Source organism: Pelophylax lessonae, assembly GCF_965119305.1.
Source record: "Pelophylax lessonae genome assembly, chromosome: 3".
Classification (NCBI taxonomy): domain Eukaryota; kingdom Metazoa; phylum Chordata; class Amphibia; order Anura; family Ranidae; genus Pelophylax; species Pelophylax lessonae.
Genome location: NC_138770.1, coordinates 300,844,147 through 300,858,179, shown reverse-complemented (window position 1 = coordinate 300,858,179; position 14,033 = coordinate 300,844,147). Strand labels below are relative to the sequence as shown.

The following is a 14,033-nucleotide window of genomic DNA, read 5'->3' as shown; positions in this document are numbered from 1 at the left end:
TTAATTTATAGCATTTGTTTTATGTTTTTTTCTGGATTTTTGTTTGATATTCTGTCTCTATTATTTAAAATACACCTATGATAAAAATTATAGACCCTTCATTTCTTTGTAATTTGCCAAACTTACAAAATCTGCAGGGGATCAAATAATTATTTTCCCCACTGTACATATAGTTCCTTTACAGGGTAGACGGAATAGGCTTAGAATAGGGGCGGGAGTAGATTTAGGTATAGTTAGTGTTTGACTGAAACCCTAACTAGCCCTATATAAACCCCAACTATATAACATTTAGTTTGCTAAAGCACTATGTATCATAAACCATTGCCATTTTTTTAAATTAAATGCTTGCTTTCACCTTTGCATCCTTTGTTGCATTACTTTTAATGCTGCTGATCCTCTGTAGTCTCTTTGCAGCCTCTCACTGGCTACATGCGTGCACTCAGTCTCTAGTGATGGCTGCACAGCATTTCTCAGTGTGGGTTTCACAGTGGTGACATCAGTGCACTGTGTCTTCATAATGTGTGCTGAAGCTACTGTTTTTAGCCACCATCGGAAGCCCATGTGACAGGGTGACAACGCAGGAGCACAGTTGGTAGACTGGGACAGAGCTCATTGTCACCCTGTAGAAGGAAGTGTCTGCACGGCAGGATCACCCAATATCATTTTAATGAAAAATGTAAAAATACTTAAAATGTCTGTTTATTAAAAAACCTGTGCTATGAGATTTTAGTGATTGGGTTTACATTTACTTTAAGTTACTTCTAACCACAAAACACATTAATAGTTTACTTACAGTATATAGGCATTCTTTGATTTATAAACTAGATCCTAGTTTCATATCATTCCTGCTTGTTGATCATTCAGTTATGGACTGCATTACTTTCAATGATCTGGTTGACTCAGAGACTTGCATTAAAAGAAGGAGCAATAAAACACAACCACTGTGAAGCGCTACAGAAAACAGAGGCAGGAAGTCTGTACACATATAATAATATATTAAACACAGAAACAGAAAATAGTGGGTCTTTTTATGGGTGCGGATATATGGTGTACAAATATAGATAATATAAAGCCCAACTCCAGGAAATATGAAAATGCTGCCCTGCAGTGGATTTGAGCCCTCACTATAAGGTCCCTTACACATTGGCGGACTCCGCCAGGGGATCTGATGGCTCGGCAGGGGATCTCCCCGCTGATTCCTGCTGAGCAGGTAGATGACAGAGCAGACACCGCCCGCTGTTCTCTATGGGGCTGTCCGTTTCCATCTGACTGTGAGGCAATCCGATCCACCAGACAGATGGGGAACAGATGCCCATCCGTCTGTTTTTAGCAGACAGGATCGGATATCAACGGACACATGTCCACTGACATCCACCACTCCATAAAGCGCAATGGATGGTCCGATCGGGTCCACCTGAAAAACTGACAGGCAGACCCGATCAGTCCCTCAGTATGAAAGGGGCCTAAGGGTTAACTGACTGTTTATTCTAGGGGAGAGTAAGACTCCATTCACACTGCCGCGACTTGTCAGGCGACTTGTGTGCCCTCAAGTCGCCCCAAGTAGCTTGAGATGAGAGCCGTCTTAATATGCACTACTGAAGTCGCTCCGACTTCAGAAAAAAGGGTCCTGTACTACTTTGAGGCGACTTGTTTCCGGCTTGTGCCAATAGACTTCAATGGGAGTTGCCTCCAAGTCGGATCCTTATCTTATTTGAAGCGACTTGTGATCCGACTTTCCAGGAAGAAGGAGGAAAATTAGCCAGGCATTCCCCACATTGCAGCCATGCCTACAGTTCCTATATATCATTATCTCTGCCTGGTCTGTGTGAGTGGCACTGGTGGACACTGATTCGTGGCACTGATATGTGGAACTGGTGGACACTGATTCGTGGCACTGCTACATGGCCCTGATACGTGGCACTGGTGGACACTGATTCGTGGCACTGATATGTGGCACTGGTGGACACTGATTCGTGACACTGGTGGGCAGTGGCACTGGTGGGCACTGATTCGTGGCACTGATACGTGGCACTGGTGGACACTTAGTGTGAGGAAAGGAATATGCAGTGTAGTTAGGGTACTATATACCACTATAGTTCGATTCAATAATCTAGTTTCTGTAGGGAAAGTTTTAAGTGTCAGGGTGACCGTAGTGAAATTTAGGGTGAACTGACTCTGACTGCTATGCCAGGGTGACAGAACTCATCCATGGCAGGGTGACCTCCATAAGAAAAAGATCATTTTTTTTAGAATTATTAGTAGAGCAGGGATGGGGCTCTGCTCCTTTTACACCTGGGCATTTTTGTTTCAGGTGTTTATTGGGCTTTTTTGTGGACGTCTTTGGAGGCAGGCATGACATCTGAACTTCTGTGTAGGGGTATATATACACATACACATATATGTATATATACACATACACACATATAGGTGTGAAAGGAGCAGAACCCTATCCCTGCGCTACTGAAATTATTTGCAGGGATGGTGTTACCCTCCTCTCACACCTATGTGTATATATATATGTGTGTGTGTGTGTATATATACCCCTATACAGAAGTTCAGATGTCATTCCTGCCTCCAAAGATACCCAAAAAATGCCCAATAAACGCCTGAAACAAAAACGCCCAGGTGTGTTGTTTCAGGCATTTATTGGGCATTTTTTGGGCATCTTTGGAGGCAGGCATGACATCTGAACTTCTGTATAGGGGTATATATATATATATATATACACACACACACACACACATATATATATATACATACATACATACACACATATAGGTGTGAAAGGAGGGTAACACCATCCCTGCAAATTATTTCAGTAAGTGTGTGTGTATATATATATATATATATATATATATCGTGTGTGTGTGTATATATACCCCTATACAGTTCAGATGTCATGCCTGCCTCCAAAGACACCCAAAAAATGCCCAATAAACGCCTAAAACAAAAACGCCCAGGTGTGACGGGAGCGGAACCCATCCCCGCGCTAATAAATATTCTAAGAAAAATTATCTTTTTTTCTGGTTCTGGACATGCTACAGAGCTGAAACTTCACAGGTACACTTTTTAGACCCCCCCCCCGACACTAAATCCAACGAAATCTCTGTTTTTTTTTTTATAATTTTTTCAATAATTGGCTCTTTGTCAAAAACGACAATTTTTAAAAACTTTTTTTTTGGTGGGCAATGAGGAAATGAGTAAAAAAAAAACAGAAAAGGGGAATTAGGTCACAACACATCATATTCTATTGGCCAAATACAAAGTCATACAAAGTCGTCTATCATATAAGTCACTTAAAATAATTCACGAGTCGTGCTGAAGTCGCGCTAACAAGTCGCCCCTTATGAGGCGACTTTCTGGTCGCGGTAGTGTGAACCGGCTCTAAAAGCACTTTTATTTACCTGAGTCTCCTCTTCCATGACAGACAGCACTCCGCTATGCTCCATTAGTGAATTGTCCCTTGGAGTTATCACATTCAGTACATGGTTATGGACCCAGCATCTTGATCAGGTCAGGACCTTAGACCGCTGGAATAAAGGGCGAGAAGATGCTTCAGGGACTGGTCTAACAGAGTTTAGTTATCAAATCTTCTTTTCTATGTCCCCTAGACCAAAACAGGTAGTTTATACAGCAAATGTGCCACTTTTATGATTTTTTATATATATATATATATATATATATATATATATATATATCTCATTCTGCAAACTATCCAACCTGTTTGCAAATATCAAAAAATCTGTAAATGATTTTGTAAATACAAATAGGAGTACATGTGCAATGAATAACCCACATAAATCATATTAATGTCCGTATACATGTGAACTAGAACCCTGCGTGGGACTGTTTTATTAAACCCGCACCCGCTAAATGTATGACCAGGACCGCCCGCACCCGCAATGTTTGTGTTCCACTCCTGTCCGCATCCGCAATGTTTTTGTCCACTCCCGCCCACACCCGCAATGTTTGTTCACTTTTGTACATTTATTGCGACTCCATCACGTCCCTATTAAATATTTTAGCCTGCTGGATGTGCCCTAATATGTACTGTAGCTTCTGCTACATACAGAACTTCTCCATTATTAATTGTTTAGCCCGCTGGATGTGTATACAGTAAGCTTTGGCTACTTACAGAACGTCCCTGTGCTGTAATACTCTATGTACTACGCTGAGCCAATCATGGCAAGTGGTGTATTCTATTAATGCATACAAAGCCCGCTCGGATTGGCAAAGGTTGTATAAGCCCGCCTCAGCCAATCCGAGTAGGCTTTGTATGCATTAATAGAATACCCTGCTTGCGGTGATTGGCTCAGCACGGTACATAGAGTATTACAGCACAGGGACGTTCTGTAAGTTGCCGAAGGTACTGTATACACATCCAGCGGGCTAAAATATTTAATAAGGACGTTCTGTAATTAGCTCAAGCTACAGTACCTGGCGTATAAGACGCCAAGGGTATCTTTTTTATAATAAAAAAGGGTAATAAGTTAGATCATATAAGTCGTGTTTCACGGCACAAGGCCGCTTCTTCAGAACAAGATGGTACAGTATGAAAACACTAAATCTAAATGAAAAATATACAAAATAATTGTGTAAATTAAGGTAATGTGACTTCTGTTGTAAAAACACTTAGTTTAGTTTTGTGGCGCATATGATATTTCAGTATTGAGATTCTTAATGACTTTTTCTCTTTTCTTTGCAGCTGTCTAGCTTTACCAATCACCTAATACAAGCTGTACAAGAAGCACACAAGACAAATCCTGTGCCAGGCCGAGCCAATGGAGCCCTCATTCTAAACCAGCCTCTTTTAATTGAGACATATGTTGGCTTGACATCCTTCATCGGAAACCGCAACAAGCTTGGTTATTCACTTGCGAGAGGCAGTGTTGGCTTTTAAGTGTAAATTTATATTTTTCCGTACACCAGAAATGCTTCCTATTTGGTTTTTTTTTTTTATTAAACCAAATGCCTATTTAATTTTTCTGTTTTAAGTGAACCTGTCAGAATAAAAACTTGGAAGCCACCATTGCTGACTTGTTTTTGAATGCACAAAATATGTATTTCAGTACTTATTTACCCCACAAAATATGCATGTTGGGAGAGTAGTACTGGAGCTTGCCAAATAGGCAACTTCAGTATTTCTATCCTGACAGGTTCCATTTAAACATCCGATGAGATATACTATAACTACTGCAATTTATACAGGAGTGTATAAAATAATCTGTTGAACTGTTTGAGGAATTAGCCTCTAATGCTTTGCATGTATTTTAGTCATGTATGTTTGCACTTACACCCGTATCTGTAATCCGCATCTGTATTTGTTATATACAAGTGCATAGGGTGACCAAACAATAATGCATGTTAAGCTAATTAAAAGAAGCAGTGCATTGGGGCAAACCTGATGTGCACATGACCAATCAATATACTGCTTGCTGTAGTACTTTTGGTGAAAGAAGAACTAATTGATCTGGGTTGCTGCCCATTACACATTAACGTATACTTTGTATGAAATGTATATTTTATACATACAGTTCCTATAAATGTTAATAAACATATGTCAGTCAAAATTAAAGATTTCTATTTACTTGGTATCCTTGTTGCATGTTTTGTCAATATTGCTGTAAGAATATAGTCAATACTTTATACCAAATAACATTATTTTCTGTTTAAATTATTGCGCACATATTCAATTATGGTTTTCTCTTGTTTTCCTGATGGCCATTGTTTTTTTTTTTTTTTACATAGAAATGTCAGTCACCTAATTTTACTGTTAAAGTAAACTTGTAATGACAGAAATTTGGGAGTAGCCAATAATAATCTATTAAGTCCCAGGCATGTACAGCTGATGCTAACAGTGGCCTTCCCACCTAGTTAGAAAATAACCTTGATTAGTATTGCCATTCAGACTTAGTATTTAGGTACATGCTTGTTTTAGGTTAGTAGCCAACTAGGTATGGAAGCCAGCATCAGGATGGGTCTTGGTGCCTGTTCCTTTAAAACAGGCCAGCAGTGACCGCTCCCTCCCAGGTTCACTTTACACATGAATCCGTTCTTTATGACATCCCATAAGATAGAGGCGTTATCTACTCCAACATTCAGCTGGATTCTGTTATTTTTGTGGGAATTAACCACTTCTGGACTGGAAGGATTTTCCCCCCTTAACCACTTAAGCCCCGGAAGATTTTACCCCCTTCCTGACCAGGGCCTATTTTGCGATTTGGCACTGCGCGACTTTAACGGACAACTGCGCGGTCATGCGACGCTGTACCTAAACAAATTTGACGTCCTTTTTTCCCCACAAACAGAGCTTTCTTTTGGTGGTATTTGATCACCTCTGAAATTTTTTTATCATGCGCTATAAATAAAAAAAGAGCGTCAATTTTGCAAAAATAACAATATTTTTCACATTTTTTTTATATGAAATTCCCCCCAAAAAAAATGTAAAAATCAAAATTTTTTAACATTTTCGGCCAATTTGTTTTATGCTACATATGTTTGTTAAAAAAAATCGCAAAAAGCGTATTTTGATTGGTTTGCGCAAAAGTTATCGCGTTTACTAACAAAGGGAAAGATTTTTTTCTTTTTTAACGCATAATGGCGGCGATCTGCGATTTTTTTTTTTTTTTGCGGTACTGCGACATTGCGGTGGACAGATCGGACCATTGACTGACATTTTTGACACTTTTGGAGTTACCAGTGACATTTCTACAGTAATCAGTGCTATATATATGCACTGTTACTGTAAAATTACACTGGCAGTGAAGGGGTTTTTTTTTAGAGGGAGGGGTTATGTGTGTCCCTAGGGGCGTGATTCTAACTGTGATTGGCTGTGGCTTGAGGTGTAGGAACAGTGATTAACGGTCCTACATAGTAGAACCATATGATCACTATTTCTACACAGGGGAGAATGACAGGTGGCTTGTTTACATCAGCCACCTGCCTTTCTCCCTCTCCACCGACGATCGCCGAGTGACCGGTGGACATCGGGTCCGCCGGTCACACGCGCGGGGGTGTCCGTGACCACGCGGGAGCGCACCTCTGGGGGCGCGCGCTCCCTCCCTAGACCCTCACAGGCTAGCGACGTAGTACTACGTTACTCTGCCTGTGAGGGGCTGACCGCCGCAGTAAATAGTCGTGCGGCGGTCGGCAAGTGGTTAATGACCAGGCCATCTTTTGCAATTCAGCACTGCGTTACTTTAACTGACAATTGTGTGGTCGTGTGACACTGTACCCAAATAAAATGTATGTCTTTTTTCCCCCAAATAGAGCTTTTTTGTGGTATTTGATTACCTGTGAGATTTTCTATTCATTTTTTTGTGCTTTAACCACTTCAATACAGAACAGTTACACCCTCTTCCTGCCCAGGCCAATTTTCAGCTTTTAGAGCTGTTGCATTTTGAATGACAATTGCGCGGTCATGCAACACTGTACCTAAACCTAATTGATGTCATTTTTTTTCCACAAATAGAGCTTTCTTTTGGTGGTATTTACTCAGCGCAAGGTTTTTTCTTTTTTGCTACACAAATAAAAAAAAGACCGCATAGTTAAAAAAAAAAAAAGTTTTTTTGTTTACTATAAAATTTTGTAAATGGATACGTTTTTTCCTGCACTGATGAGGCCGCACTGACAGGCACTGATGGGGTTGGCACTGATGAGGTGGCACTAATATGCAGCACTGATGGTTACTGATAGGCAGCACTGATATGCATTGCCATCTTTGGTGGCTATGGTGGGCATTCCTGGTGGTCATGGGTGGGCATCCCTGGTGGCCATGAATGGGCATCCCTGATGGCTCTTGTGGCACCCCCCCAAGGGTCTATGCTGGTAATCAATGCTCTGTTACCAGCACAGACCCCACCCCCCCCACCTGTCAGGAGAGCCGCAGATCGTCTCTCCTCTATTTGTGCCTATCAGGCACGAACTGACAAAAGCCGATCAACGGCTCTTCCTATTTACTATGTGACCAGCTGTGATTGGTCACAGCTGATCACATGGTAAAGAGCCTACGTCAGTAGGCTCTTTACCGAGATCGGAGATGCGTTGTGACACACCGCAGCACCAATCGCTGCTCTGCGCACCCTCCGGGGCACGCAGAGCGCATTATCCTGCTGGACGTCGTATGACAGCGAGTCAGGATAATGCAACCACCTTCCCACCATCAATTGCCTATAGGGTGGGCGGGAAGTGGTTAAAAAAAAAAAGCGACAATTCTGGAAAAACAATATTTTTTACTTTCTGCTATCCCAACATGCCCAATAATAAAAAAACAATTAAAAATCAATTTTTTCATAGTTTTAGGTCAATTTGTATTCTGCTACATATTTTTGGTGAAAAAATCCCAATAAGTGTATATTGATTCGTTATCGCATCTACAAATAATAATAATAATGGCGGCAATCAGCCATTTTTAGCAGGACTGCGACATTGCAGCCGATAGATCGGACACCTAACTGACTTTGACATTTCTGGGAGACCAGTGACATTACTACAGTAAATGCTAAAAATATGCACTGTTACTGCACTAATGACACTGGCACGGAAAGGATTAACACCAGGGGCAATCAAAGGGTTAAATGTGTCCCTAGGGGGTGCTTTCTAACTGTGGGGAGATGGCTTTCTGCATGAACACAGAGACCTGTGTTCCTAAATAAGAGGAATACCGGATCCCTGTGTTCATATTTGACAGAACAGCGGTCTGCCGTGTTTACAATGTCAAACCGCCGTTCTGTCTCTGCGGGAGCTGGACCCACTGATTAGCTTCCCCTGTGGCAAATGGGTGCGCGCACCCTGCTAGCGTTCCCACAAAGCGACATACAGGTACGTTGCTTTGCGGGACAGAGCCGACCTGCCGCTGTAAAACTACGGCGGCTGGTTGGCAAGCAGTTAATAATTGAAAGCAAACTATTTTTTTTTCATCATTACCACCTTTTTTCTAAAACAACTTGGGTTTGTTTTTTACAGATCAGCCTTATCCAATAATCCTCTAATTCTAAAGTGCAGTAACCTATAGCCACCGGTTCTTAGGGTGGAACATGTAACTTGTTCCACTGCTGCAGCCGCTCACCATTTCCCTCTCTCCCTGTGACAGCAGTATGGGGAGAAGTTCCCGTACAAGCTGTCACTATTTCAAAAGAGCGCAGCCGTGCGGGGCTTCACCCACAAGTTCTGTGGATGAATGAACTACAACTACCAACATCCTTTGCAGCTGTCGGCTTGTAGTTCTCAATGAACTACCACACTATGGTAGTTCATTGATTCTTCTTGTCGCTGTAAAACTGCTTGGCTGTACGATGTATGAGCAGACCGCTCACACCAACAGTCTGCAGAAGACCTGCATGGCACCAGGGATCTGCTGATAGCTGGTACAATACTTTTCAAACTCCTAAAAAGAAGAATGGCAAATGCATATTTTTTTACCTGCAAACAATTATTTTTTTTTTTTAAAGATGATCTTATTCTTTAAATCCGGGGTCTCCAAACTTTCTAAATAAAGGACCATGCTTACTGTACTTTAGACTTTGGGGGGCCAGAGTGTGGCCAGCAGAAGTAGAAAATATCCTGACATCAGTGGTAGTAAATAATGTTCCATCTTTAATATAAGGGGAGAAATGATGCCCTATCGGTGCCAGTGGAAAGAAAAGTGACCAATTGTTTATGGGAAGAATAGTGCCTCATCAATGGTGTCAGTGGCGGGAATAGTGCCCCGTTTTTGGTGTCAGTGGGAAAACCAATGCCCCATAGTTGTCAGTGGGAGGAATAGTGCCCCAAGGGCCGGATAAAGGCAATCAAAGGTGCCTTATCTGTTGTAGAGGGTCACTCGGGTCTCACCTGACGTTCTTGCACTAAGCTGTATCCACAGGCTGCTAGGATAGAGAGAGGTCTGTAGCACATCCTATGGCCACCAGGAAGTCCAAAGGACCGTATTTTGCTATTAAATCATTTACACTAATACTACACTCAGATGGCGCTTCCTGTCCTTGCCTCTTTTTCTATGTATGTTTTATATACCCCAAAAAAATTGAATTTTAATGTGCATCTAAGGCTCAATTTACATTAGCACGACTTGTCATGTGACTTGCAACACATGAAGTCACATGACAAGTCGAAACTCATTTATTTCAATGGCATTTGTTCAAATCTATGCGACAAAAGTTGCATCTTGAAAAAGACCTGCACTACTTTGATGCAGTTTTCTTACAAAAGCCACAGAGTGTAATAAGTTGCATGAAAGTCGCACTGGAAATTATGTAACTTTAGAGTCGCACTAGAGTGAACTAAACCTAAAGCCCACATTTTTTTTTTTTTTTTTATAGTATGGATAAAGTGTAGAGAGCTGTTTGAAGGGGAAGTTCCCCTCACTTTTAACAAGATTTTCTCTGACTCCCCTTTATCTCTAGAACAGGGATTAAATAAAAATCTCTTTAATGGGACACACCACAAATATACCCTGACAGGAGGCAGCATTACCTGCTCTATCCAATAATTAAAAAAAGGGTTTATTTTATACTATGTTGTATGTCCTGATTTGCATTTTAAATTGCATGCTGTCACATTTTTTGTTTATGCTATATGCTGTTCCTCAGGGCACTATTCCCTATCCTTGAATTATGTCACTTATGGAACTACAAAATTTGCAAAAAAAGCAGTACGTTTTATTGAATTGTAATTATTATACCATTGAAATTCATCTTCGGCCAGTTCACACCTGAATTGCACAGGGACACTTTTGTGCAATTCCTGTGCAACTTCAGTGTAATGCAGTTTTCAGCCTATTCATTTGAATGGGCTGAAATTGCACTAAATCGCATTAGAAGTACTTTTCAAAAAATGCACCCAACCAAATTTCATAGTACTACTGTAACATTTGAAATGGCACAGACGAATGCACTGATTTTTCGATCTGCGTTTGGGGTGTTAAGAATATATTGATACCCACAGCAGATCGTGGGCAGGAAATGCGCACGGAACTGACCTTTCTCGAACCACGCTCTGGCGTGATTCGGCCCTCTAATAAAGATCAACTATAATACAAATGTAACGTTTGCTAGAGCCTAAACACATCTATACTTTATATACATTTTTGTACTCTGTTGGCTTAGCAAAGTTTGGTGACACAAATCTGAACTGGCGTCTAAGTAGCATCATTTTAAGGTCACCTATGCCCCGCCCCTTTTCAACAATGTTATGCAGGGGAGGGGCGTAGTCATTTTACTTATTTTGAGTATTTATTTGTAAAGAGCAAAAAGCAGCATTTATTTTAAAGCATTTCTAAAGCCCAGCACACACGATAAGATTATCAAACTATCTGTCATCTGTTTTTGTTGCATGCTAGTCTCATGTCGAAAGTGAAGAGGTTCTTTTCATATGAATTTTCCCGTATGACAGAATTCTACTTCAGAAGTGATGTCATGTGTTGGATTGCTTTGTATGTGTTCTTTCGTCTCTGAGCATGCCTAGTCTTGCTTTCAAGATTTTTTTTCCCGTCGAAAACTGTACTAATGAAACGAAAATCGGACATTGTGTTGACGGACGATAAAAATTTTATAGCCTGCACATCCAGTTTTTTGTCATCCGAAAATCCGTAATCGGCTGTCGAAAGCACCATACTAACAATCTGAAAAATCGTCAGATCGTTCATCGGACGATATTTCCCTTCCGATTTTCTTATTGTGTGTACACACACACACACATATATATATATATATATATATATATATATATATATATATTGATCCTGTTCCCTTAAAGCATGTTATACAGCACAGTGCTTGTGCTGTGTAATTTGGCCCCTTCTATCACCTAAAATACCTGGCTGATCCTATCTGGTTTTGTCCTCACCTCTGTAAACTGACCAAGGTATACCATGGCTGCTGAGCCCTGACACTGTGGTCAGTTTATGTGCCTCCGTCATCTGCAGCCCTCCTGTCCTCCTTTGTCCTCTCTCCCCCCTCCCTCCCTCCCTGCCTGTCTGCTCCTGTGTCAGTGCCCCCCCTCCCCTCTCCTCCTGCTGCTGTAATTTAATTTAAAGTTTCATATCCTGTCTACAGTCTGTTTAATAATCCTGTGTGCCCCTGTGCCTATGTTTTATAAAAAATAAACCATTCTTTACAAGTTTTCAGAGCACCACTCATCGCTCACGTGACCCGCCACCCCTCTCCTCCTCTCCCCCTCCTGAATGACATCAGTGAGGAATCCTGGGCCCCGGCCGCTGAAGGCAGCTGTCAGATGGGAAGAGGAGACAGCCGACGAGTTACGTGAGCGGCGCTCGGCCCTCTGAAAACTGGTAAAGATGGGCTTATTTTTTAAAACACAGACACAGGGGCACACAGGATTATTAAACAGACCAGACAGGATGGTATAAAGTGGCTTAACAACCACTTGAAAGGGGAAGTTGAGATTCCGGGGGGGGGGGGGGGGGCATTTTCCCCCCTTGCTCCTACCTGCGAATGCCCATGTATGGATATCCCTACAAATTGAGCCATACAGTATTTGTAATGTGTGATCCCATGAGTATTAGCCCTCTGAATCTGGACATCTTTAGCCAGTTCTGGACCGGAAGATTTTCCCCCTTAATGACCAGGCCATACGATTGGGCACTACTTTACCAGACAATTGCGTGGTCGTGCGTCGCTGTACCGAAATAAAATTGATGTCCCTTTTTTCCCCACAAATAGAGCTTTCTTTTTCTTTTTGATATTTGATCACCTGTGTGATTTTTATTTTTTGCGCTATAAACAAAAAAAAAGCAATAATTCTGAAAGAAAAAAATAAATAAATATTCGTTACTTTCTGCTATATAACATTCCCCAAAAAAAAAAAAACGCACATTTTTCATCCTTTTAGGCCAATATGTATTCTGCTTCATTCTTTTGTTAAAACAAATCCCAATAAGCGTATTTTGATTGGTTTGCGCAAATGTTATCTCATCTACAAACTAGGAGAAAGATTTATGTCATTTTTATTTTTTACTAGTAATGGCGGAGATCATCGATTTTTAGCGGGACTGCGACATTGTGGCAGAGGGATCGGACCTCTAACTGACATTTTTTACACTTTTTGGGGGGACCAGTGACATTACTACAGTAATCAGTGCTAAAAATATGCACTGTTGCTGTAATAATGACACTGGCAGGGAAGGGGTTAACACAGGGGCGATCAAAGAGTTAAATGTGAGCCTAGGGGGTGTTTTCTAACTGGGGGGGGGTGGGCTTGTGAAATCAACACAGAGACCTGTGTTCCTAAATAAGTGGAACACAGGAGCTCTGTATTAATTCCTGAGAGAACAACAGTCTGCTGTGTTTACAACTCTCAACACGGGGAGCGATCGGGGTGCCCGGCGGCAATCGTGGCCACTGACCTCGTGGATCGGCTTCCCCGCTGGCGAGTGGGCACCCGCTCACGCCTCCAGGATCGCTCGCGTGGACTGCCGTACAGGTACAGGGAAACTGCCGACCTGCTGCCGTATAACTGCTGTGGCTGGTCGGCAAGTGGTTAAGCAGAAGGGATTAGTTACTCAAATCGTGTTTTTTATACATACTTAGACTCCGTTCACACTGGGGCGACCTGGTCACCTGACAGGTCGCCTGCCATAGAGTAGCTGTGGACCCATTCTAATAGGAGCGACACAAGTCGCTCCGACTTAGAAAAAGGGTCCGGAGCTTCTTTGGGGCGACCTGGAGCGACCTGCATAGACTTCAATGATATGAAGTCCGTGCCGGCCGCTCCGAGGTCGCAGTGCGAGCTGCGCACCGCGACCTGTGAGGTCGCCCCGGCAAGTAGCGTCGCCCCAGTGTGAACGGGGTCTAAAAAAACAAAATGTCTCAATTGGTTAATTAGAATTTATAAATATGTTGTAGTACATGGGTTAGATGTACAAGCTGATTTAGAGGAAAGGGAAGTGAACTATACACCACCTGGTACACTGGAGTCAGAATTTAGGGTGTCATTGAGCAACAGAAGATTGATAGCTGCAAAAATATCCTACGCCATATGATAATAACATATTGCTGGTGCCCTTCCTGAATGTAGAA

General features: G+C 41.8%; 1 protein-coding gene across 1 annotated transcript in view; it reads left to right on the top strand.

The window, feature by feature from the left end:
• Positions 1 to 4,911, top strand: part of TPRG1 (tumor protein p63 regulated 1) — a 192,184-nt gene extending 187,273 nt beyond the window's left edge. Inside the window, exon 6 of the mRNA XM_082249330.1 lies at positions 4,706 to 4,911. Within this exon, the coding sequence (XP_082105456.1) occupies positions 4,706 to 4,900 (195 nt within the window). The 3' untranslated portion in view covers positions 4,901 to 4,911. The remainder of the gene's footprint in view (positions 1 to 4,705) is intronic.
• Positions 4,912 to 14,033: the final 9,122 nt, after the last annotated feature.